This window comes from Pomacea canaliculata, linkage group LG9, assembly GCF_003073045.1.
Source record: "Pomacea canaliculata isolate SZHN2017 linkage group LG9, ASM307304v1, whole genome shotgun sequence".
In the NCBI taxonomy this organism is placed as follows: Eukaryota; Metazoa; Mollusca; class Gastropoda; order Architaenioglossa; family Ampullariidae; genus Pomacea; species Pomacea canaliculata.
This window is the reverse complement of record NC_037598.1, coordinates 7,119,821-7,144,355: the sequence shown is the minus strand read 5'-3', so window position 1 is coordinate 7,144,355 and position 24,535 is coordinate 7,119,821. Positions and strand designations below refer to the sequence as shown.

At 39.9% G+C, this 24,535-nt stretch overlaps 3 protein-coding genes across 4 annotated transcripts; 2 read left to right on the top strand and 1 right to left on the bottom strand.

Moving 5' to 3' along the window:
• The first annotated feature begins 4,164 nt into the window (after positions 1-4,164).
• LOC112572033 (multiple epidermal growth factor-like domains protein 10) lies at positions 4,165-7,778 on the top strand. Of its 2 annotated transcripts, none has more exons than XM_025251535.1 (3): positions 4,165-4,368; positions 6,334-6,435; positions 6,688-7,778. In XM_025251535.1, exons 1-3 carry the CDS (start codon positions 4,281-4,283, stop codon positions 6,849-6,851), a joined length of 354 nt encoding a protein of 117 aa, XP_025107320.1. In that variant the 5' UTR covers positions 4,165-4,280; the 3' UTR covers positions 6,852-7,778. The 2 variants fall into 2 exon arrangements, 1 of the variants encoding a protein (XP_025107320.1); XR_003100932.1 differs by lacking the exon at positions 4,165-4,368 and adding an exon at positions 4,624-4,761.
• A 5,185-nt stretch (positions 7,779-12,963) lies between these two features.
• LOC112572129 (sortilin-related receptor-like) lies at positions 12,964-22,424 on the top strand. Its single transcript, XM_025251679.1, has 14 exons — positions 12,964-13,204; positions 13,816-13,929; positions 14,299-14,415; positions 14,675-14,791; positions 15,192-15,305; positions 15,567-15,677; positions 16,392-16,544; positions 18,030-18,149; positions 18,838-18,951; positions 19,274-19,390; positions 19,629-19,745; positions 20,222-20,338; positions 20,967-21,077; positions 21,570-22,424. Exons 1-14 carry the CDS (start codon positions 13,090-13,092, stop codon positions 21,710-21,712), a joined length of 1,680 nt encoding a protein of 559 aa, XP_025107464.1. The 5' UTR covers positions 12,964-13,089; the 3' UTR covers positions 21,713-22,424.
• LOC112572032 (heavy metal-binding protein HIP-like) lies at positions 21,425-23,914 on the bottom strand. Its single transcript, XM_025251534.1, has 2 exons — positions 23,448-23,914; positions 21,425-23,161 (listed from the first exon to the last, which is right to left on the bottom strand). Exons 1-2 carry the CDS (start codon positions 23,863-23,865, stop codon positions 22,764-22,766), a joined length of 816 nt encoding a protein of 271 aa, XP_025107319.1. The 5' UTR covers positions 23,866-23,914; the 3' UTR covers positions 21,425-22,763.
• Between the last annotated feature and the right edge of the window lie 621 nt (positions 23,915-24,535).

Genomic DNA, 24,535 nt, shown 5'->3' with positions numbered 1-24,535 from the left:
AACAATTTTCTTTTAAAATAACTTTATTTATTTATTTTTGCACAGTGAAGGTGAACTCCTGCCTCTGTGAATTGACAGCGTGCCGCTGGATTTCTTCGTAAATAAACGATGAAAGACTACTTTCCCTGTCGAGAGCCTTGTAAACAAGGGCGAGCAGCAGTTGACGCCTTAGAACAGACGTAGATACGAAGTTGCCTCCCGTAGACTGAAATTTTGTGGAAGCCGACAAGGACAATTACAAATTACTCCCCCACTTCAGGAAGAAAAACAAAAATAGATGTTTTTTTACGTGTTGGGTGTCTGACAAATGTGTAAGCTACTTTTCGGTCTCGAAGCCCTGTCATTGGATGATTCCAATTTAAAGTAGAAAAAAAAGGGCAAATAACTAGAAACTCTTTCCATCCAAATTTTAAAAGTCTTTAGAACTGTGTCACCATGGTGATATTTGTGTATCATTTATGTCTCCTTCATCTCATGAGTCTGGTAAAACTCAAAATACAATACGTGTCTCACTCTGTTTACCTGTGTGTGTGGCTTTTATAGTGAAGATAGTCAAGCGTGGTGTTTTCTCTCTCTCTCTACGTGCGTTCGTCGACAAACGGTCCATTTCGACGTTTGAAATAAAGTTATGAGAGACATACTTTTGATTGACATGACAAACTGCAGGGAGGCAGCCAGATAAGCGAATAGACTCTTTCGTCTACTTTATCACTTGCACACACACACACACAGTCATAAATGTTTATTTTCGATTGGAAAAATGGTTAGACGAATCTAGAACAAATCAAATTTAGAATAACCTTTGACCTAAAACAGCAGCGGCAATATCACGTGACAGCCTGACCTTGCTTAGTCCCAGCCAGACAACTCTTCCTGTCACCAGAACACAAACATAATCACAGGAATTTTAGTTACTGTGCAGCAAAACATATCCGCCACCTGCCTGCTATTGAATCTTTAATGTTGACTGTAAACAGACCTCTTCCTATGCAACTCTGATTATTTTATTATGATTATGTACTCGGAGAAAAACACCATTAGCAAGCCATTTGACTAGGTTTCACATATTATTTTCTGTATCTGAGATATTTTTTCTCTTCCTTATTTTGTTGTAACCAAGTAAAGACATCATATAATGCCTACATAAGTTTAATTACATAAGTCTATTGTCAACGCACGGGTGTTGCATCACTCACACTCACGCCAGACAAAAGCGCATACTTTCAATGAACAACAAACTGATTGCCTGTGGCTGCCCATAGGCCTGTTGGTCGATCTCGTACAGTTAGCCCTAGTGCTTCTGGATCTTGGACTGAAGGCAATCCAACATGGTCCGGCCAGGCGATTCTTCCTCATCCAGAAGAGCCCCAGTTCAATCAGAACAAAATAATGAAACTCAGTGTTACACTATACTACCATTCTAAACAAAATTCGACAATTCACACATCTTTCTCTTACATGTTCGTGTTTACTAGTTTAAAACCTACATGAGTTCTATTACAATTCCAAAAGCAATAACAGATAAAGATGTCATACCTGGTCTAGGCGAGGTCAGTCCACAAGGGGTCAGTACAGTGCCGCATTCAGTGTCGATGGACCCTCCCCTGGTCTACCATGTAATCATAACTCGGGACATTTACATCTCGTGACTCAGTCACGTGCTCTTCATTCACTAACTCGGGTCTGAGTAAATGTTTTACCCCGTTCCCCCCATAAATCTACTGCTGAACCGGGTTCACCAAATACTTCGTGTCACGGTTAACCCTTTCCCCTCTAACGTTCTCATTCCTTCTTCCATACATTCCATCTACACTTGCAGTGCACAAGTCGCGAAGGGGTTAAAATAATCAGAAAACACGGACTGGTCCGTGACACATATATCTTCAAATCTGTTTATATAAATCTGAGCTTGTGCACACTACATATTAAGTACTATCGTTAATTAAAGCTCATCGCAAGAACAAGTGTTACACCCAGAAAGAAGCGTTTTGGAGGAAAGTAAATAGGAAATCAACATAGTGCAGTCACCTCCTACCCCAGTCCACATTTTTAGGTGATCACATTCAGCGAGGGGTAACTTAACCTGTGGTCAGAACATTTCTTGCAATAATAAAAAAAATCTTGGCTTCTCATATCACTTCAAGGTCCTGTCTGACAAGTCATTTCAAAATCCCAGTGTCCTTCCCATACTTCCCAGTCTCCACAAGAGCAATAATATAAAATGGGCAACCAGTGCTTTCAGCTGACATTCTAGCTAAAGTGAATACGCAATCCTTAGACTAGTTGAACAACATTTTACAAAACTTCAAACTATGAAGAATAACCAAACGCAGATTTTTTTAATAATCTCTCCTGTGGTATTTAGTTACGTTGCGCAAATGAAAAATTACGGACGGGAACTAAAGTATGATTTATCTCATTTAAAATACTTTTTATTTCAAAATTCTAAAATTGGATTGTACATTGTGTTTCTACAAAAGCGATTGTCTAACTCTAAACAGCTTTAAGTCCTCGGATTTTTAATTGTGATGTACACCTGGTCCCTGAATTCCACATCAAGTTAATAACACTCGGTAAAACGCAAACAAGATGTTAACCGATGTTCTCACAGAAGCCGACCAAACCCTAATTTCTGTCTGATATTCGCATCTTGCCATTGGTGCGTTCTGTCTGACGAGGCAATAGATGACTGTCGACGAGGGCGTCAATGATACTCACGATTGTGAGGACTGCGCTGCCTGGAATGTCGACAAGCATTGTACTCTCGGGAGACAGAATAAAGTGAAGCTAGACGAGAGATTAAAAGCTGCGAGATGAAAGGGAAGATAAAAGCTTTACTGATGCTCGTCACCACGTGACTCGCTCGCTCGCCGCCCAACCCCTTCTCCTCCTCTGTCTTTGTGTTTCTGTTAACGGAAACTTCAACTGCGACGCTTTAGGGTTTGCTGTCCGCGCTACACATCAGTCGTCATTTAATATGTGTTGTCCACTCACAGCAAGAACGAGCGAGACAGTGGAGAGGGAGGAAACCGATTGTGTTAGGGATTCATTATTGCTGCAGACATGACTGTTGATAAACAAGTTACAGCTGTGTGTCAGTCTGCCTACAAGTTACAGCTGTGTGTCAGTCTGCCTATTATGAGTTACATAAGATCAGCTCTACATGTCACCACACAATCAGAGAAATGTCATCAATAGATCCGAGAGTAAATCAAGTATTATCAAAAAAAAAAAAAAGATAATTCTTTCACGTGAAGATTTGGAGTGAAGCTCTCTAAAACGTTCTCGAGACTAAATGGCGACAGCTCTTGCCAAAGCCTTTATCTCAAGTCTCAGACCCAGAAGCGAGGGATCATCTCACCAGGTATCGTGTGCAACACCGCAAAGCTGTAGGAGTAGGGAGGGTAAGGTATCCTCTCGGTTATCACGTGACAGAAGATCGTGACGACCTGTACTTTAGCCCCTTGGCCGATTGCAGAAAGTATTACTTTACCTACTAAATAAGTTTATTCACCAGACAGTCTGTCAATTCAGTTCTAAGAGGCTCACAACATGTCAGTGTACCCACCTGTGAATGTCATTTTGGTCAAATACATTTTGTCAGGAAAGTCTGTCAGTGCCTGCATTTGTCACTAAAGGTGACAGTAGACTTGTGTCTCATGATGGACGTTGTTAACCAATAACAGGTTTGCGATTGAAATCTTCACCAAACGCTGAAGTACATTTGAAAATGATGGTTGTCGGAAGTGGTCAACATGACACAGTAAAGTACAGAAGGAAGCACACACCCACAGTCAGGTGCCTGTAGTGAATGTGTAGCGAGAAACCTGAATCCTCAGTCGACATTTATTTTAGTCTTGAGATAACAAGTAGGAAGGAGAAAAAGTAATCAACTTAATTTACTTGGCTTAGGATAAAAATACAGACACACACAGAGTTAATGTTGCCAACAGGTCGGAAGCTAATATGACGACCACCAGGGGGCGCATCAGCTTAAATGTTGTCTGCGCTTCAAAACCTTGATAAGAGAAAAACAATATCTACTGGCTTTGACAAGAAAGTAATTGCAGGTCTGACATCTGAAGCAACACAAAGCAACATCACTTGCACACATTACCTGCTGCACACTGTGGCGAGAATGTTTTCTGTGATGGTCTTCATTAAGTTTTCCTGCAAGAAAACAATGAAATATTAACCTCTTGCCTAAAAGCATTTCAAATGTAATTTCCCTGGGTGATCGTCAGACTGAGTACAGATGAGCCACGAGCCAGGGTTGTGAGATGACATCCCTGCTAATGTCTAAAACTAAGATGTTTTTGTCCTCTACCCTCATCGTTCTCATCGGAGGTTCATGGAACACCATTAGAGGTAAGCTAGTAATTTATCTTAACCTTTTCTCTGTATTGTTTTGTTTGCAAAAATATTCTATTAATTAGCAGCGGTCATCAAAAAGCGAAAGTGAGGCTGGTGTGGCGGAAGTAGCCCCTGACAAGGGTGGGCACAGTCAACCCGGGTACACCTGGCTTTGTGTTAACAAGACACTGAGCTTTAGACAATAGGTGGAGGTGTGTTTGTCAAAGATTTATTGAATCGCACAGACAATGGGATTGAAAAAGCCGGAGAGGAAGGACACTGTGTGTCGTGTGAATAGCGGGGTAGCCAAGATAAACATGGGTAGAGTGCTGGGAAAGTGGTCGTTGAACTAATACAAACCTCACTTTGCTGGCATGGCTAGGATGTTGACTGAGAGAGTCTGACGATGTAGGTGAAACTATATTTTTAACATTGTTGCAAAATGTAATCATGATAACATTTCTGTCTTTGATACATTTTATTGTAAAAGTTAATTACAGCTACAAATGGTGCTTCGTAACCTCATTCATTCATTTTGGGAATATTTCCTTAGTCGTTTAAAATGCGGATAGTGAACTAGTGATCGTGTGTGTGTGCGTGTGTGTGTGTGCTACAATGATGTGTTCTGTGATATGTGTGGTACTAACAAAACTGCTCGGAATGTCTCACGTGGAACTACATGGTGACTTTGTACCCAGCACAGTCGCCACCCGCTTCTCGCACCTTCATGGTGAAAGGTTGTCTCGAACAAGAGAGATCGTAAAACACCAAGTCACATATATAGATATAGGATCTGAGAAAAACTCCAGAGCAGCCCTCTTTCATTTTCTTTTTAAAGCTCGTTTCTCAGGCTGTCTGTGATGTTGAAGCGCACACATGTGTTTAAGGCTGTCTGTCCGTCCGTCCGTCCGTCCGTCCGTCCGTCCGTCTGTCTCTGTCCTAGAAGTCTGTCGAGGCATACGGTAGAAAAGGAGATAAGGGAAACTCCCTTTTAGCACAATACTCCTTTGATTATCATAGAAAGATATCTTTAAAAGGTGTCCTACGAACAGTCTGGTGAGTGCGTCTAGTGTTAAAATAACGAGCAATCCATGAAATAAACAAGGAAGGAAATAAAGAACGGATGAAATAAAAGAACGAAGAGAAACTGCCTACTCACGTCCGGTCGGCGTTGACATGGTAAACGTGTAGGAGTGTGAATGGGAAAGAGAAAAAAGACAACATTCAAGTCTTCATCGTCATAAAATAACAATATCCCACCGACATGGATATCTTAGCGGTTGTACAGAAGTCCGTCAAACAGATGATCCCCGAGTTATATCTAAGACGGTGAATCGTCGGCATGGATGTTCCCAGGGACTGTTGGAATTTCCAAGTCAGCGAGTTATTAACACAGTGGTGCACCCGAGCTGATGTTCTGATGGTTAGATATCCACATGAATCCCTAACGGGCTATGTCCAAGAAGAATTATCTGCAAGCGTGTCCAAATGGGAAATAAAAATATTCAAAGTCTAAAACAACGTAAGCGTGGTTCACAACATTGTAGGTTAACTTTGTTATGGGTTATTTCCTGGGGTAAAGAAAAAACATTGGACCGCCACTTCCTTTGGTTACAAAAGATGGCGATTCAGGACTACCCTTCGGTAGGATCTGTGTTAACATCAGTTATACACGTGCTGCTAGTACTTCGGAGGTCTGTCCTCATACACGGATTTCCACTGAATGCCTCTCAGAAAAAGAGTCCCTGAGGAATCTGGTCACAAGAACTAAGAGAATCGTGATTCCGAACAGAAGAACGAATAGGGAAGTACAATAGAAGACAGAAAAACATTTGAGTAACCTGCGAAAGATGTTGCGGGATATTATGTATTTTTCTCATAGTAGAAACACTGGCAAAATATCTATTTGTAATATTTATTTGCATTCTTGAATATATGCTCAGCTTTCTCTAATCATTAGGTTTCTGTTGTCTCACGCAGTCTGCAGTGCCGGCCGTTACGGACAAACGTGCGATGAGCTGTGTAATGGTAACTGTAAGAACAATGAGACATGTGACAACTACAGTGGCAAGTGCTGGAGTGGTTAGTATGAACACATAATAAGTAAATGTTATATTAATAAAAGTATTTGTATCCCTTGCTCTTTCTCTCATTCATCGTTATAATAGTTTTCCTTTCTTGTTATTCCATTTGTTTGTCTGTCAGTATATGCATGTGATGAAAAATAAGAAACACTTATACAAAAAGACACAAACATGAAAAAAAGACTGTTTAATTCTTAAAACGTCTCCCCTAGAAATGTATGTATAAATTTATATTTTCTAATGTCCAAAGGATGTAAAGATGGCCTTTATGGAGACATCTGCAACCAGACGTGTGGTCATTGCAGGAACATCGCCTGTGAGCAAACAAGTGGAAAATGTCTGTCCGGATGTTTGGAAGGCTGGAAGGGAACACTGTGCAATACTTGTACGTTCAAATCAATATGGTGGTACTAACACTGTAATGAGTTCAATCCTAGCATTGCTAAGATGAGATATGAATATAGTTATTCTCAGAATGATTTGATTGCTTCCACCTAGACACCTGAAGGATATAGGCAGAAAGACACAGGCTAGCCCTCTCCCTCCTGCTTAGCGGGGGAGCGGGTATGAAGGCATTGAAAGAATCGAAATTTGCAGTACATGTACCCGTAATCTCACTCTTTACCTGTGCTGTGCTTTGACCTAGTGAGCGATTCTTTTGGAAAAGATCCAACAAATGGAGTGTGCACACCCAACCCTGGTATAACACCTCGCGACCATTGACCAAGAATGTCAAGATCTCTTTTATCTGTGTATGAGTCACCAACAGAGAGACACTAACATTCAAAAATAAAAAATGTCGTTGAATTGTTGAATCCTCTGTCAGACTGTCGCTACAACTGAGCACTGCCAGAACTGGTATTCCGTATCACTTTTCGTCCTTGAGAAATGATGCCACCCCTGTCTTTGTTTCACTCCTCTAGCTCTCAATTTCAATACACACTCCACACACTTTTAACATACATTTATCGTCGTCTCCCTGTCCAACTCATTTCTGATCTGTTTCTTTGTTTATCGAAGGCTGATGATGACCACTACTGCGCAAATAATGATAATAAATTTTAAATAAAATAAAGTAAATGTTTGTGTCGGTGGTGAAGTGTTTGGAGATGGCTGATGAGGCCAGTTCGTAGTAACAGTCTCCCACATGATAAGCACACACACATACAACATATCTCTTGCCGATCCTCCGTCGTAGTAATGAAACAGTCAATGAGATGTCAGTGCTTGGAGCAGGGATGTGAATGAGTAGGCCAAACATGGTGTCGGTGATGACCAGTTCATGCAATTCAGTGTAAGTGTCTTCAGTGTCTTCAACAGCAAGAGACCATCACCGTTACATTTACGGCCACCGTGATGCCGATGACACCATCATGCTGGCCGCTAACTTTATACGGAAATTTCCGTGAGTAAAGAGTTTCTCGGATATCTCGACGGTTGCAACATGAATTTTGAATCCTTCGAACTTCTTGATATTATCTGGGTTGGTCACTGTTTGGACCTATGCTCTGACAAGTTTGACCAACCTATTGCTCCCCAGTGGTCGTTAAAGGATCATGAAAGGTCCAAAATGCCTTCATGGAGCTTGGAAAGCTTCTGCACGAGCTGGAATTTGACAGCAAAGCCCACGCCAGCCTGGCAACGTTTCTCAAAACTGCCAACTCCAGAAGTTGTGGCCACTGTCAACCTCTGTCAACTGCCATTTGTCATCTGACCGTGTTTCTCTCAGAGAATCCCTATAGGTCACGTGCTAGCTCCCTTACAAGTGTTGTCCTCCTTTCTGACCTGTCTGCTTTGGTGTTGCCAAGCAGGGTTCAGACATTCCATGATCCGAAGGTAAGTTCTGCTCCCTTGTTCTTTATCTTTTTAGTTGGACAGCTGTTGAGAATTCCTACCAGCTGCTTTTTGCTGGCCAGTGGGTGAGATAGCAGGATATTCTCAGGGAACTTTTTTCTTGACCTTACTTCACACTGCGGATTTACACATCACCTCGATCCCTCCAATCCTTTTCTCTCTATGGCTTTGCATTCCTCGCACCAATCTTTGTACGCTAAGTAAATATTTCTTTTCTGATTCTTGTCCACTCACCTGCAACAAAGTGCACTCCATATTCGCCAGAAATATAAATCTTCCTCTTTCAAAATGTATCTGAAATCTTTTTATTTTCATTTTATTATAGCCTTAACCTTCCTGTCTTCTTTTTTTTCACTTTTTGTCGTCACCATGACCTTTCTCAGTCTGTGTGTGTATATCTGTTATCATTATTGAATCCTTGCCAGTCACCATGATATTATGACAGTCTAACATCAACTCTTTTCGAGCTAAATTTCCTTGGCCTAATCAACTCAAGGGTGCTCACAGCGGTTATCTTCGTGCGACGACTTTTATCAAAGGATACACTCCCCTGACTGACAAATGTAAACTTATCTTCTGTCAGGACGACCGTCGACGTGAGTTGACAACCGAGAGTTCAAGTACAGTCGACATGGCGGACCAGGGGTCCCACAACTCTGTGCCTGGCCTCGAACTCCTTGGAATCCTCGGTAGTGGGTCTTTTGGTGTAGTCTACCTGGTGAAAAATGAAAGTGGCGAAGAGGTAAGAAAAAAATTGTAGAATTTCACATGTTCATGTCATCGTGCTGTGATGTAGGTAGGGTGGGAGGATACCTCGGCATCCCAGGCAACAACGATTGAAGAACGCCGATGAACAAACGCCGGACGGACGGACGGACATGCAAACGGTAAGACAGAAAGACAGCAAAACAAACAAGACACACAGACTAACAGATAGCATATCAGAGACTGTAGGTTTAAAGGAAATTCCCGATCGTCCGACCTGACTAGAATATTTTTATATGCCTGGTGTGAGCAGCAACAAAGCAGGTCAGGCTAGAGTTTTGTAAAGGCCAGAGGCTAAATAAAGCAAAGGCTAAGAATGTGTTTACTTTTCTTTCGTTGATGTTGTTCTTTTGGCTTAGTTTTGGTTTATTTGTTTGTTTTTACTCCCTTTGCAACGAGAGGGCCTTGCTTTCGACACAACAATAACTTGTACAGATGTATGTTGCTCCGCCTTTTTAACCTACAATGATTTTTTTTTTTTTTTTTTACAAAGCTGAACATCACTTCTGACTGGCAGTCATCTTGGCATTCTGACATGACACTGAATGACATTCTGATTGACCCTCCGCTCTCAAACCTGTAACCCTAACATTGATGACGTAGACGACACTCAAAGTCGCTAAATTATGCTTCCATTTTTTTTCCTAATTTTGGAAGTTGCTATCTCGGAACACTTTTACATTTCCGGATCTCTCATCATTATTTGATTTTGTTTCAACAGATTTATATTTGAATATGCTTTTTGACACAACCTCTCTATTCCACGTGTCAGACTGGAGGTATTCGCCTGTCACTCTTTCTCCTTCTCCAGCCCCAGTATTTGTAGTGGCCTGCCTCCGTCTCTCCGCCGAGTCGGTACATGCCTTGCGATCTGAACTTAAAACATTTCTCTTTCGGAAACACCTTCTACTAGTCCATCTTGTTGTCCTTTCTCCTCCCCCCCCCCCCCCTAAAGAATAATTTAGGTTTTGCTAGGTTTTTTAAAGGCTCTGTCTAGGTTTTCTCAATTTAACGAGCGGTAACACTGCCAGACTGGCACATTGCGCATGCGCGCGGCTTGGAGATGTGTAAATACAAAGCTAGTTTTAATCTGGTGTAATCTGTTTCGTTGCCGAATTTCATTCTGAATTGCTAATTTCAAATAATTTGTGAAGGCAGGAAGGCAGTCACTTGAAGTCACGTTGTTACTGGATACAGGCTGTAAATGTAACACCCCAAAATGGCCGACCAAAAATATGCGTTCCAAGATGTAACTAAAATTGGCAAAACTGCAGTTTCAGAAATTGTTTCAAAATATGGCACAAGATCCGGAATGTGCAATTTCAGGAATAGTTGACTTTTGGTCTGCAAGACAAACATATCTGTTGCCACATGGAGGAATTATTGCATGTGGACTAGATCAGAGTTGGGAATGGATTACTTTTCCTCTGTCTATTATCAATATTGATAATAATGAATCTCATACTGCACAATTTACGCACAGTTTTTTTGTACGTGAATTTCTTGTCGAATCAACCACATTCTCCAGTCCATTGTTTGTGTGTACTGATAATGCAGCAACTATGACGGCAGCATTTGATGGACGGTTTGATACCGATACAGAAATTCATCGAGCTGGTTGTACTGAGCACAGGTTATCAACATGCATTACTGATCATTTCATGGATCAACTTTCATTTATTGAAACATATTACAATACACTAGAGGCAAAGGCATCACAGCTGCCATTTTCCATACCAACAAAATCTACAACACGTGAATGGCGATCATATTACCGACATTTCAATGCCCATTTAAAAAATTACTCGCATTATTTGAATGAAGATGATGAGGAATTCTTAAATCACATTCCGAATATTGCACAGATTAAAGGAATGCTGTATATACATGAGAAATTCAAAACCTTTGACAAACTAGAAATTGATGGTGCTACATCTCATTTAATATTGCTGTTATACTCCGTCCTAGACTATCAGTTGTACAAAGTTATTGTTGATATTGACGAAGAAACTTCCAGCAGCATGGTGAAGAAATATTGTCAGAACTTTCACAATATTATTGAAGAAAAACTTTGGCCATATTGCGGCAGTTCTCTGGCAGTTACAGCGGCATTCCTTACTGGGGTTGACATTACAGCTAAAATAGAAGACATGGTCAAGTCAGTTGTTACTCAGAAGAAAAGGAATGTGGACACCAATAAATGGGCCAATGACTGGGTCGCTTTTTCTAAGTCTGTTGTTCCAACTGTTATTTCATTCACTTACAGAATTTCTGCATGAACCGTTATTTTTTAATACTTTTCTGTCCAAAAATGATACACAAAAAACGGTAGAAAAATGGTTAAACTGTAATATTATGAAAATTGGGGATTTACTTGATAATAATGGAATACCTATGAAATTTGAAGTATTCCAACAAATACATGGCAAAACTATAAACTTTCTAGATTATTACAGTAGAATCATGGCCATTGTCAAATATAAAAGAAAGATTGGTCACTTATGGAAACAATCCGACAGAAATACCACAGGCTATGCACCACTGTTAGCCATAATCAAGCATAAAAAAGGCACAAAAGGTATATATAATAAACTGTTATGTTCACAGACGCCTCCTACATGCATTAGAAAATGGGAAAAAGTTTTTCCAGACCTTCAGTGGGGACAAATATTTGCTCACCCTTTTATTGTTACAATGGATACAAAACTTCAGTGGTTTCAATATCGTGTTCTGCATCGTGTTTTAGCTACAAACACACTATTATATCAAATAAAACTAAGAGATTCAGATCTTTGCACCTTCTGCACTCAGTCAAGGGAATCTATAGAAACTTGTTTTTTGATTGTATTATTGTAAAAAAATTTTGGAATGATCTCTTTACTAAGTTAAAAGAAAAATGTGCTCATTGTGAGCAGATAGAAGTAAAGAAACAGCTAATACTATTTGGAGTCCAAAATGAGCTTATGACAGATAAGATATTCAGCCTTATTCTAATTATGGCAAAGTTTTATATTTATCGGTGCAAATGTTTCAATATTCATCTAAGTGTGAACTCATTTGTATTGGAAATAAAGAAAAGATATCATGTAGAAAAATATTACTACACAATAAATAGTAAGCCAGAACGTTTTTCTAAAAAATGGATGCCATATAAGCAGCTTCTCTTCACACACTGAATGTTTCTGTCTGTGCATGGTTTTGTTGTTGTTTTTTTTTTTTGTTGTTTTTTTTTGTTTTTTTTTTTTGTTATAATATATAAAGTGAGAATGCATTTACATTGTAGTCTAATGAGGAGCCTGCGAATCATGTTCTTTTCACATTCCTCTTCCTCCTCTTTTTCTCTCTTTTGTGTTTGTGTTGTTTGTGTTTTTTTGTTTTGTTTTTTTGTTGTTGTTTTTTTTGTTTTTTTGTGTGTGCATAATGTGTAATACTATTTAATGTCTATTAATTTAGTATTTGTTATTTAATCTTCTAAACACATGTACATTATAATAAGTCAAGATCATTACCTTTTATGTAAATCTTTATAGTATCATTATCATCATTTTCATTGCTTTATTTGTAAACATATTTCAAGCATGACGGTGCAAGTGATTATTCGTATGATGAGGATCATGTGTAAGTTTTGTATTAAGATTTTAGAATATTTGTCTACTTTCATTTCTTGTCCTTATATTTGTCAAGACAAAGCATTGCTATTTCAAAACTTGTGTTACTAGGTGCTATTGATGTTTTTTTATCAAATTATGCAATTACTCCGCTTTTTCATTAAAAAAAAGAGTGCCTTACACCAAATACAAACAAGACAAACATGATTCCCTAAAAACAACATCATTATCTTCTTTTCATCTTGCTTAAATAGCAAACGTGTACCACAATCATGCCATGAAGACACATGAGGTCACGCAGAAAAAAGACCGAGGATATAAAGTTCGCCTAAAGGCAAAGATAAGAGCATTCTGCTTATCTTGTATAAGGCTACCTTAAGCATTTCGTCTCTCAAAAACTTCGTTAAAAGTGTAAGGCAGGAACCATGTTGAAGTTTGTGTTGTTGGTGTGCCTGGTGCTGACAGTCACACAGGCAGTCAAATACCACAAGAGTAAACTACAGTTTGCACAGAAACGAAGCTTGATGGCGAAACGACAAGGTGAGGGAGCTCTTGTCTTTTGATCCCTTGTCTTCTTGAAAGCCACACATGAGCTCCTTTGGGGATAACACGAACCTTCAAATTCTCCGGGAGTTATATTTTTCCCATGTTCCCTGTATGTGTTTGTTGTTTGTTCGTTTTATCGTTTGTTCTCTTGAGCTCTCTGCCAAGCTAAAAGATGCTGCTGATAAGTTGTTCTTGTTATTATCACTAATGATGCCTCCCACAAATGAAACGATGAACCACAGCAGCAGTTGGAATAGCAATAATAATGATAATGGTGTTGATAATACAGATGACAATATAGTTGATAATACGTATTACAGTTGATAATGCACTTTGCAATACAATCTACAACAGCCTATAATGCAGTCGATCCGATGTGCAAACAGAATGTTTATTGTATCCAGTTCGCAATGTTCCACCCTGCATGTGGAGTCGCTAGGTCCGGTTGTCATAAACCTCACCATGAACTTTGACCTCAGAATCTCTGCTCAGAGTGAAGTGAGTCTAAGCCCCTGTTTCATTCCGTAACTTTCTGACTGGGTGACATACCATTCGATGTATTTTATTGCATATCACCAACTTGATGACCATGCCTGATGTTGCAGCACGGATCTGTGGCGAGAACCAGTTCATGTGCACTTCCGGTGAATGTCTTCCTTCAATGTGGACGTGCGATGCACAAGCCGACTGCCTCGACGGGTCTGACGAAGCGGAATGTGGTCAGTGATGACTGTGTACCCGTTTGTTCTACAGGGTGGGCCACTTACAAGCACCCTTCATTGTCCGAGCTTGTTATAAAGTCTTTTAAGTCTCCCCCCACACACACACACACACTCCTTGAAGATCACTTTTTCAATATTTTCTGAATCCTACCTCGGTGAACCACTTAAGGGAGGTTATCGCATTGATTACTATTATCATATAAGGTAGTAGCACCCTCGAAGATTCTGGAACTGAACACAGCTTGAGGTTCGCTAGTAATCACATATTAGGATTATCTTAACACTTTTTCGTAAAATATTTAGTCTGTAATTGGAACTGTGTTTTTAAGATAGGTTTGTTGTATTCTGTTCATCACATTTGTTTAGACTGCGCTTGTCGAGGCGAGCACAAATTTCAGTGCAAAAACGGCAACTGTATTCCTCGCTCCTTCGTTTGCGACATGTTCAACGACTGTGGCGATGGCAGCGACGAAGTAGATTGCCGTGAGTGCTTCTCCATGTCTAGTAGTATTTTCTTGTGGTTTTTTTTTTTTTTTTTAACAAGATCATATTCTTATATAGTTTGAATATGAATATTTTTAATGTTAATTTCACCGAGAAAAATTTGACTTTATATCAACATCTTTGCTTTCAATAAAAAGTCTCGTTGTTTTAGCTGAGGTGAGGGTTGTGATATCTACTTTACGTGTCATCTAGCTGAGCTGTGAAATCTCACCAATATTATGCCTGTTTCTCGCTGCAGACCTGACCACCTGTAGACCTGGCCAGGTGCAGTGTGACAACCACAGGTGTATTGAGGAATCGTGGCTGTGTGACGGTTCTGACGACTGTCGTAACGGCTGGGACGAGAGCAACTGCGGTAAGTAGTGTAGGTCGTCAAGTTACGACCCTCGTCTGTCCCTGGTGACCAGAAAGTTGCCTTAAAGACCAACCCGAGCAAAAATGTTAAATTTATCTCATTTATTGTCTTCAATCAATCTTCAGCAACAATCACTGATCTCTCTAGTGAAAACGGAATGAATCTGGGTCGTAATTTGAATCTGTTAGGGACGAGTACACATTGGCTTATCTAATTTCTTATTATTATTACGTCGTTTGAGGTCGAGATCTTTGACCAGATGCTGATCATTAATCGATTTAAATAATGAAATTGAAGGAAATGTGTTCACACCTATCATGCGTAGTCAGTGTAACATTAAAAAACATAGAACAGTTTGCAGTCCGCCGTCCTGCTAGGTTAGATGTGCATTCATCTGCAGGTGGCACGTGCAATGAGGACCTGTTCCAGTGCACCGATGGGAGGTGCATCCCCTCTAGCTGGGAGTGTGATGGAGATAATGACTGTGGTGACAGTAGCGACGAGGTGAACTGTGGTGAGTGGTTTTGATCCCGTGGTGTGATGTAATAAGTAAATCTTTCTTCCAACCTTTTCTTCTCTCCCCCCAACTGTTTTTGTGTGACTGTCTTTTCAAGATATCACAACATTTTGTATTGAGGTAAGTAATCTACGTAGTAATCAGCCTCTGGTGATCAGACTGTAACCATGACGAATGATGTTTAAGTGTTGTTGTTATATTAATTAAAATTTAATGAATTTAAAAACATTTTCCATGTGACCTCACTCCTGTCCACAGTATGTGACCCCGTCACCCAGTTCCAGTGCCCCGGTGGACGATGTATTCCCATCCAATGGCGATGTGATGGCGACGACGACTGCGGCGATTTTACTGACGAAGTCGGCTGTCGTAAGTTGCACGTGACGTACGAATGGTCCACGAGTGTTAAAGTTCATGTCAGTTCATGTAGTTCACGTGAAAGTTCAGATCGTGTACTTTGATTCCTTTTTTTAATCTGTGAAAATTTATCACCAAAGGCCTTAGATGAGGATTTTAACGGAATAATGACTGAAGTATAATGCCTCTCGTACAATCTCCACGGACTCTACCTATCCTCTGACGTCCTCTAACCTCTAACCTTATGTATCTCTGACTTTACCTAACCTATAACCTTATATATCCTCTGATTTCACCTAACATCTGACCTTAGCTTTACTCTAAAGATAACTGATCTGTTGTGAAATTTAGTAAAGACGAGTAAATACGAAAGTACATAAATAAGATACATCTGTAGTGTGATTTTTGTACTATACATACCCACTTTGTTTACGTACCAAAATTTACATACATATTTTTTCATTCGACATAAAGATATTAATTTTTTCAAAACAATCACGTTTCTCTTTGTTCTTCTTTCTATATTCTTACTTTCTATTTTGTCTTATGGATTGGAAACCGAACTGGTTCTATCTTTCAGTCTTTATTTCTCGCAGTATTAACCTGTTGGTATTACTCACTCACAGTTCGTGAACAGCTTTTTCTCCATTCCAAAAAGATTTAACAATAATGCATTGTAAACTCTTGAATTCTAAACTCTGCAGTAAATGATATTTTCTTCTCTAGCTGCCTTACACCCAGACGACTGCCGCGACCGAATGACACTACGGGGTTGTCTGCTGATGAACGACACGTCACTTCCTATCTGCCTCGACGACGACCTCGGCTTCAAGTACTGCCGCAAGTTCTGCAAACACTGCACAGTAAACCCAGATGAATGAAATGAGGACACGTGTTCTTCACACCCGTTCTGTTCCCTAAGTACGAATGTCGGGGATGGATAGAAAGTTCTGTTGTTCGAGCATTCTCGGACTTTTTCTTGTTCTGAACTCCTTTTATGGGTGGACAGGCATTTCTCTTACTAAACTGACTTCACAAATAAAATTCCACTGTCAACTGCGTTCATTCTTTCTTGCTGAGTGAGTTACATAAATAATTTCACGAGTTACACGAATAATTACTTGAAATATATGAGTAATTACAGGAGTGAATGATGATGGCTGTAACGACGATGCAGATCATTATGATGTAGAGGTCAACGATAATTGGATGTTTTTTCATACTTAATATCTGTCTTTGATTAATACATAGTTTCTATAAATAAATGCCGCATATTCCCTGAACTATTAATTTCATGGCCTGGCTTTTTCTACGAATGCAAGGCAACGACTGATGTTGTGTGTGGTGACCCACGTGATGAGCATACCGTGGATTTCTCACTGTCCTTTGTCTAACTCAAACCTAAACTATCTGTTTTCATTTGATCCCAGTTATCAACATTCTTCTTTATGATGCTTCTGTCCTTTGTCTAGAAGTGATTTCATTTTAAACCCTGTTGTAGTGTTAAAGGTCTTGGTCTTTTTTGACACAGACCAACGTCTGTCAACCATCATGTCCCACTCAGACCGATGTCAGTCAGTCAGTCAGTCAGTCACATTGCATAAATATTTACTGGACAGGCAAAGTATAGTTTTCTGGTAGTGTCAGGTTAATTTACTTCTACAGTGAGGCCATGTTATTTTATATCTCTGGATAGATCATGTTAATATATCCACGGCCATGCTAATTAAGTTTTCTTTTTAAGCGAGGTCGTGTTAATTTAATTTCCCAGGGAGGCCAGATTGGTTTAGTTCTCTAGAAAAACAATAACTAAATTTTTCGTTTCACTTAGAAGTACAAAACAGATTCCTGATTAAAACTATGTTTTTCTAGATTCCTATCAGCTATAATGTTACCTCCCTGTTACCAGTTTTCAAACTTCGCTGAGAAGATAGTTTCTGTAAACAAGAGCAGACAACAGACTGCGTGTAATAGTGTTTTTTCTTGAGTACAAGACATTGTCACCGAACACACTCCACAGTTTTTAACCCACTACAGTATCTGAGCAGGCTGTGGGTCATGTAATCTTTCTATATGTATGTTCTTAGTGCTTACATGTGTGAATGCGTGCGTGTGTGTGTGTGCATGTGTGAGAGTGTGTGTGTGTGTAAAACCCTGATTAAAAAAAAATCAGCGATATCAATACTTTATTGACTTCAAAATTTCCCAGTAAGATATATAACATAAATGTATATTCACATATTTTAAGAAGGCCAGAATATACAAGAGGTCACACAGAAGGTCAGGAGTTGCCCAGATAACCTTATTTTACACTCGAAGGCTACAAAGGCCAAACCCTTCTCTAACTCGTCTTTCTAACTGTAGCAGACGAGATGAAGTTTGTGTTGTTGGTGTGTCTCGTGCTGACAGTCACACAGGCAGTCAAATACCACAAGAGTAAACTACAGTTTGCACAGAAACGAAGCTTGATGACGAAACGACAAGGTGAGCGAGCTCTTGTCTTTTGATCCTTGTCTTCTTGAAAGCCACACATGAGCTCTTGTCTTCTTCATCCCTCGCTATCTCTCTGAGAACATGTTGATGGTCAACAATAGCATGTGTGGAGAACCATCGTAAACTGACAAAACATATAAATAGAAGCTGCTGTCATGTTGTACTACTCTTGTCAAGATAGTACTGCCTACAGAATCCACAACAATATTTTTGCATACAAACAACTGAGATATCAGTAGCGAATAAGAACAATAAGAAGAATAAAAGAGAAGTAAAAACAATTCCTTTAAGGTTGTCAGTTAAGCTCACAGGCAATAAAAATCAAATACTGTGTGAACTATTCATTCCACGATTGGTCTTATTTCTTTAGTTCCTTATTGTGTTGTTATCTATAGGTTATCTTTTAAGTGTCTTGTCTTTATCTCTCGAAAATTTATCTTTCTTCATTTTGTTTACTTCCTTGTTCCCCTCCTCCCTTTCTCCTGTTCCTCTTCTTATTAACATTCCTTTTATTTTTCTCATTCGTTTCTGTTTTATTTATTTGTTCTTTTTTTTCTCTTCGTTTTACTTCCGTTGGGTTTTTCCCCTATTTCTTCTTCCTTTAAGTGAAGTTAGCGTAGTATTGGTTGCATTTCTGATAGAATTAAATTAAACCCCCTTAATGACTTTCCTGTATTAGGGATCAGATGTGTGGAGTACGAGTTTATGTGCGCTTCCGGTGAGTGCATTCCTTCAGACTGGGCGTGCGACACAGAGGCCGACTGTGAGGACGGGTCTGACGAAATGGAATGTGGTGAGTAGCTGATGGCGTCCTCAACACTTCCAAACTCTTGAACTCCCAGTCGACATTGACTCTAATTGTCAGGATTCATTCATTCATTCATTCATTCATTCATTGTCGCGATGTTAACAGTCTCTGATCAACAGCTGTTTTCCAGACGACATTTTGTCATCCATTCCTCAACTCTTATTTTTTCCGAGAGGTGGATTTGTTCACATCCACACATCACAACAAACATCGCACCACTTTGTGACTAGCTGCTCATCATAGTTAAACCTTTGGATACGACTGGATTGAGTCTACTCTAAGATTTTCTTTTCTGGGATATTTTCAGAGTGCACTTGCACAGGTGAAAACAAGTTTCAGTGTAAAAACAGAAAGTGTATTCCTCACTCCTTCGTTTGCGACACACAGAACGACTGCGGGGATCACACCGACGAGGTTTATTGCCGTGAGTGCTTTCCCCTTGTTTGTTGTGTTCTTAGTATGAAGTTACACTGATGTAAATATTTCAACCTGAGTGAGGTTTAACTAAAGCACGTGATCGTTCTTTTACGATGAAAAAGCCGTTTGTTCACACACACACACGTACACACGCGCGCGCGCGCTTCAATGGTCTGAGAGAAGTACATCTGCAGGTGAATGATGCACTTTGACTCCAGTTTCCATGTTTTTCTTGCTGCCCTCAGATCTGCACACCTGTAGACCTGGACAGGTGCAATGTGATAACTACAAGTGCATAGAGGAATCGTGGCTGTGTGATGGTGAAAATGACTGTCATAACGGATGGGACGAGACTGACTGTGGTAGGTTGTTGTTGTTGTTGTTGTTGTTGTTGTTGTTGTTGTTGTTGTTGTATAATGTGCCAATGTTGGCCTAAGTTGCAGTAGGGTGAACAGGTAGTGACAGGTGTGAAATCAGTCTCACTCTGTCCAAGACTGCCTTGAGTGCCGTGCAACGAAGATTTGAATTTAAAATCGGATCCAGTCTTCTTTGCAAAGTGTGTGTTAACTCTATTATTCCCACAGCGAGGTTAGGATATTAACGGATAAAAATACTTGTAAATTGTTATCAGTTATCAAAGTATTTAGATTCAAAAACCTAACAATTATTTTTATTTCTAAAATATCTAGAATACTGAGTGAAGAAAAGGTAATGACACATTTAGGGTCAAGAAAAGAACACATAGGCAAAAGATTTGTTTTCTTCCTAGAAGACGTTGGGAGCTCGCTGATCGATTCTTGGTGCGCTGTGTGCATGCAGTCTCTTGTTTAACCAACAGACAGCAGGTGCGAGCACGACCACTTCCGGTGCACTAATGGCATCGAGTGCATTCCCCCTGCCTTGGAGTGTGACGGTGTCAGTGACTGCAGCGACAACAGTGATGAGCAGCATTGTGGTATTTGTGATGCTGTGACCTCCAACCTTTCCACCCTCTCTCGTTTTCAGTGTGTGTGTCTCTTTTTCTTTCTCTCTATCTTTCTCTTTATCCTTCTCTTTTCCTGTCAAATTTTTTTTTTTTTTGTCCGACTGGCTGCTTTTCTACCGACTGTTTTTCAAAGAAATGTTTTATTAGTTTTTGATCTCTAATTGTATGTGTATGTCCTGATGTTTGTGTCCATCTCTCTCTCTATCTCTCTCTCTATATATATATAGCTTTGTGCATGTCTTGTGAAGGTATGATGTCCTGTGTGTCTGCTCGGGTACAAAAAGTTTTTCTGACATTGATAGCACATATATTATGATTATAATCATCGCGGCCGTGAATCTTTCAAAAAGAGATGATTAGGTTATTTTGACCAATGTAGAATACTATTGACAGTAACAAAATAATGTTTATTACCATTTCTACTTCTCTTTAGAGATCTTGATCAAAGCATTTCCGAGGTGAGCACACAAGTACCATCCAGCTGTTACGACCCTAAAAGAGATCAGTTACGACCCCCAATATTATCTCCCCTTTTCAGAACGTTCCTGAAGAAGACTAATTGAAGTCACTATTAACCCTTTCTGTCTCTATTCAACAGAGTGCAATCCCACAATCCATTTCCAGTGCGCCCATGGAGGGTGCGTGCTCCTCAAATGGAGGTGTGACAATAACGACGACTGCGGCGATTTCTCGGATGAACTCGGCTGCCGTGAGTACTCGGGATGGTCTGAGGATGCGTGTCGAGATGATAAAGGTCATAGTTCATGCTAGCGTTTGATTGTTTGACATCCCTCTCCAATCATTACCTGTCGAAAACTCCTTCAAACCATTCTTCAACCATTCACTAGAAGTTCTCGTTTTTCTTTACTTCATTGAAGACAAAAAAGACCAAGACGAAAAAAAAAATGTGATGAGATTGAATGCGGCAAGAGGATCGGAGAGATGTAGAGTCCGCTGCTAAGATAAACTTTGTCTATTCTTTGACCTTTGTTATCTTGAACTGGTTTGTTGTCTTACAACGAGTTTACAAGATGAGCAAGAAAATAGTCAAAAACATCTGCTTCACAATTTATTTTATTTCCCTTGCATTGTCTTCTTTTATTTGCATCCCATAATACGTTTTTATTAAATACATTTAATTTCAAACATTGCTAGATTGCTGACGTTTGAATGCTGCTCTGATTATAATTATCTCCCTTAGCTACGTTACATCCAAACGTCTGCAACGACCGACTGACTCTGCGGGGTTGTCTGCTCATGAACGAGACGTCACTTCCTATCTGTCACGACGACCTCGGTTTCAAGTACTGCCGCAAGTTCTGTAACCTTTGCTTGGAAAACTGAAAAGAACGAAATTATCGTTCTTGTGTCCTCTCCTAAAGACATTTTCCATCTCTGAAAGATGATCACCCTGGCAACTAGATGACAGCATGGCGTCTTTGCAACAAATGACAGAATGAGTTTCTCTCAATTTGTTATTCTCGTCTTTAAAGGCAGTTGCGATAAAATGTTTTTCAGTAATATCAGAATAAAAGTCTATGACGGTTTTTAAGTGCTCCGATGAATTATTACTATGAAGATGATTTTGAGAACAAAAACCAGCTAAAAAAATCAAAAAGGCGAGTTACTTGCTATTAATTCGCAGGACACCACCCTGGTAAGACGATTGCGTGGAGTTTCGTTAGCGGATGAGGTTTTCTGAGGCAGCCTGGAATCTCCAATGAATAATTTTGCCACTGTCCAGGGCTCGTATTCATAAAGCACCTATACCCTATCTCCTATTCAGTCTGGTCTGGGTAATCTGCTATTCGCAGACAGTGGCTAGACATCCGTATTTATGACCTGGTGGTAGCCTTACTCTCAAATATTTACAGGACAGGCCGGTAAATTATCAATGGGGACCATTTGGGGATATTTTAACAAAACAGAACACCGATTCTTAGGATCTCAGATTTTTAACAAATAGAAATGATTTTAATTATTAAGCATGTAAAGCTCCACTTGTAAACAACAGTTAATAAAATGGACTTCTCGTCCTAAACTCATACAACCGTTATTCATGGCTTTAATTTTTTTTTTTTTAATTTATGTCCAGTGTTCCTGTCAATTGTTTTATTTGTGTCAGATGAAATGCTTTGAATTCTTCGCGAATATTTCCTTCACTTATGCTCTCTTTGTTCGAATGCAACCTTGCTGGCAAAATAAAATTCTTAATACGAGATAAATCTTTCTGTATATATAAATCATAAACATTTTTTAAAAAACCACTTCACGTGAGCTATAATGAAACGTGGTTAAACCTAATATTTAAATGTGGGAAAAGAAAATTATTTGAGTGAAAAATGCAAGGAAAAAACCTGGGAGTTGAATATAGTTTTGAAGTTACCCAGTTTGTTTATTGAGTCTGCACAAGCAGCCCAGTGAACGCCGACCAGTTGCTTCCCCTGATGTGAGTGTTACCCCCTTGGTGCCTAACCCACGCTTGCTGCCCTTGTTGCATGGAGACAACCACCGTCGTAGAGCCCTGGTCGTAGTTGTCGGTGCTTCCTTCTGCCCACGCGTGGCCGATGACCTCTGGCCCTTCCTTCTCGATGGCTAGATGGACGGCCGGGCTCTCGTTCGTGCCCATGATGTTGAGGTGAAACGCATACAGTCCAGCGACAGGGGCCGTGAAGACACCTGTCTGGTGGTTGTAGCCGTTACCGACATTTGTGATGACATTGTTGAACTGGTAAATGGCGTTGGCTCCAACGTTAGTCACCGGATCAGCGGAAAATCTCACTGTGAACCCCACTGAAAGAGAGGAAAAAATATAAATCCAAGTTTGTTGAAACAGCCATTAAGTAACCGCCATGCCAAAGAATGATCAGAAAGGAAAAGGTAATTCTGAGAAGGTATCTCCAATGGAAAAATCAAACAGATAACCTCATGGTATGGGGGAGAAAATGAGAAGAATAGGAGCAGAGAAATCGGACTGTCAAAATTTCGATCAGTCAATCAGTCTGTCGATCAATCAATCTATTCGAAAATTCAAAATGTTCTTTGCAATATTTAAACAAATATAACAGTAAAACAGTACCTTGATATTTAGAAGCTCTCAAGCTGTCTTCAAAGGACGAAAAGTTGGCTGTCACGTGATCAAGTAACACATGGAGGTTCGTTTGACACTGTTCAAACTTTACCTCTAACTCTTTTTCAATGGAAGCGACCCTAGCCTCCATGGCGGCCATCTTACTTTCTGCAGCTTTTGCTGCATTGGAATTGGTTTCAACGGCGCTGCAGATGGAGTTGAGGACCGTGCCGAGGGCACTGAGAGGGTTATCCACTGTCTTACACCCGCAAGGGGCGCCACTGCTTCTGTCCACCACGTTGTCCGTCTCGTGTTTCCGTCCTGGAACTTCCAGGCCCTCAGTCACGCCAGACAGCAGTCCAGGGCGAAACATGGCAAGAAGGAAAAGGCAGGAGAAAAAACAGACTTCGTTGACAAAGCTCCCCATCTCCGACGACTGTTGTTGCTGTTGGAGTCTGTCACTGATGAAGACCAAGTCTTGGCTTTTATAGGGTTATCTCCTGACCGTTTAGCTTGGGAAAGAATTGTCTGAAGGGTTAATAATGATGCTATTGTTTTCCATAAATAAAGCATAAATGTTTTTTGTCTGGAGACCATGGAGGTCATTAAATCATGGACACAACAATGAAGCTTAATCGTTGCTCTGTGATAAACATACTGTTGCCACACGTTGTTTACTTGTGGTAGATCGTGAGAAAATGTTCTACATTTGACGCTGCTAGTGTGGTATTGTTACAACAAACAATGGTAATAATTTTCTCTTTGTTCTCCTATCAAATACACGATAAATGTAGAAAACAATTTTGTCCCAGTAAACATACGTCAACCTATCCTTACTGCTATCTAAGATCCCTGATTATTATTTATTAATTAATATCTCTAATTCTAAACTATCCAAAAGGAAAGTTCATTTTCTCAGGCTGATGATTAACAAAAGAAGAATAGTTCACAGTCCGGCACAAGTTCACTTGTTACCGTTCACTCTAAATAATTTTTTGTACACTGTTAATTGTAATCATCGTCTCCATCAAAGTGGCATCTGTCTTCAGTTAAAGAAACAAAGAAGCTAAGGTAAGCATGGAGTAATGAGCGACGGA

Excerpts from the sequence above, each read along its gene's own strand:
- LOC112572033 (XM_025251535.1), top strand. The coding sequence starts at position 4,281 with ATGACATCCCTGCTAATGTCTAAAACTAAGATGTTTTTGTCCTCTACC. Across the intron at positions 4,369-6,333 it reads TTCATGGAACACCATTAGAG|TCTGCAGTGCCGGCCGTTAC; the intron begins GTAAGCTAGTAA and ends TGTCTCACGCAG. Across the intron at positions 6,436-6,687 it reads CAGTGGCAAGTGCTGGAGTG|GATGTAAAGATGGCCTTTAT; the intron begins GTTAGTATGAAC and ends TAATGTCCAAAG.
- LOC112572129 (XM_025251679.1), top strand. The coding sequence starts at position 13,090 with ATGTTGAAGTTTGTGTTGTTGGTGTGCCTGGTGCTGACAGTCACACAG. Across the intron at positions 16,545-18,029 it reads CACAGTAAACCCAGATGAAT|CAGACGAGATGAAGTTTGTG; the intron begins GAAATGAGGACA and ends TTCTAACTGTAG. Across the intron at positions 19,746-20,221 it reads ATGGGACGAGACTGACTGTG|ACAGCAGGTGCGAGCACGAC; the intron begins GTAGGTTGTTGT and ends TTTAACCAACAG.
- LOC112572032 (XM_025251534.1), bottom strand. The coding sequence starts at position 23,865 with ATGGGGAGCTTTGTCAACGAAGTCTGTTTTTTCTCCTGCCTTTTCCTT. Across the intron at positions 23,162-23,447 it reads GAGAGCTTCTAAATATCAAG|TGGGGTTCACAGTGAGATTT; the intron begins GTACTGTTTTAC and ends CCTCTCTTTCAG.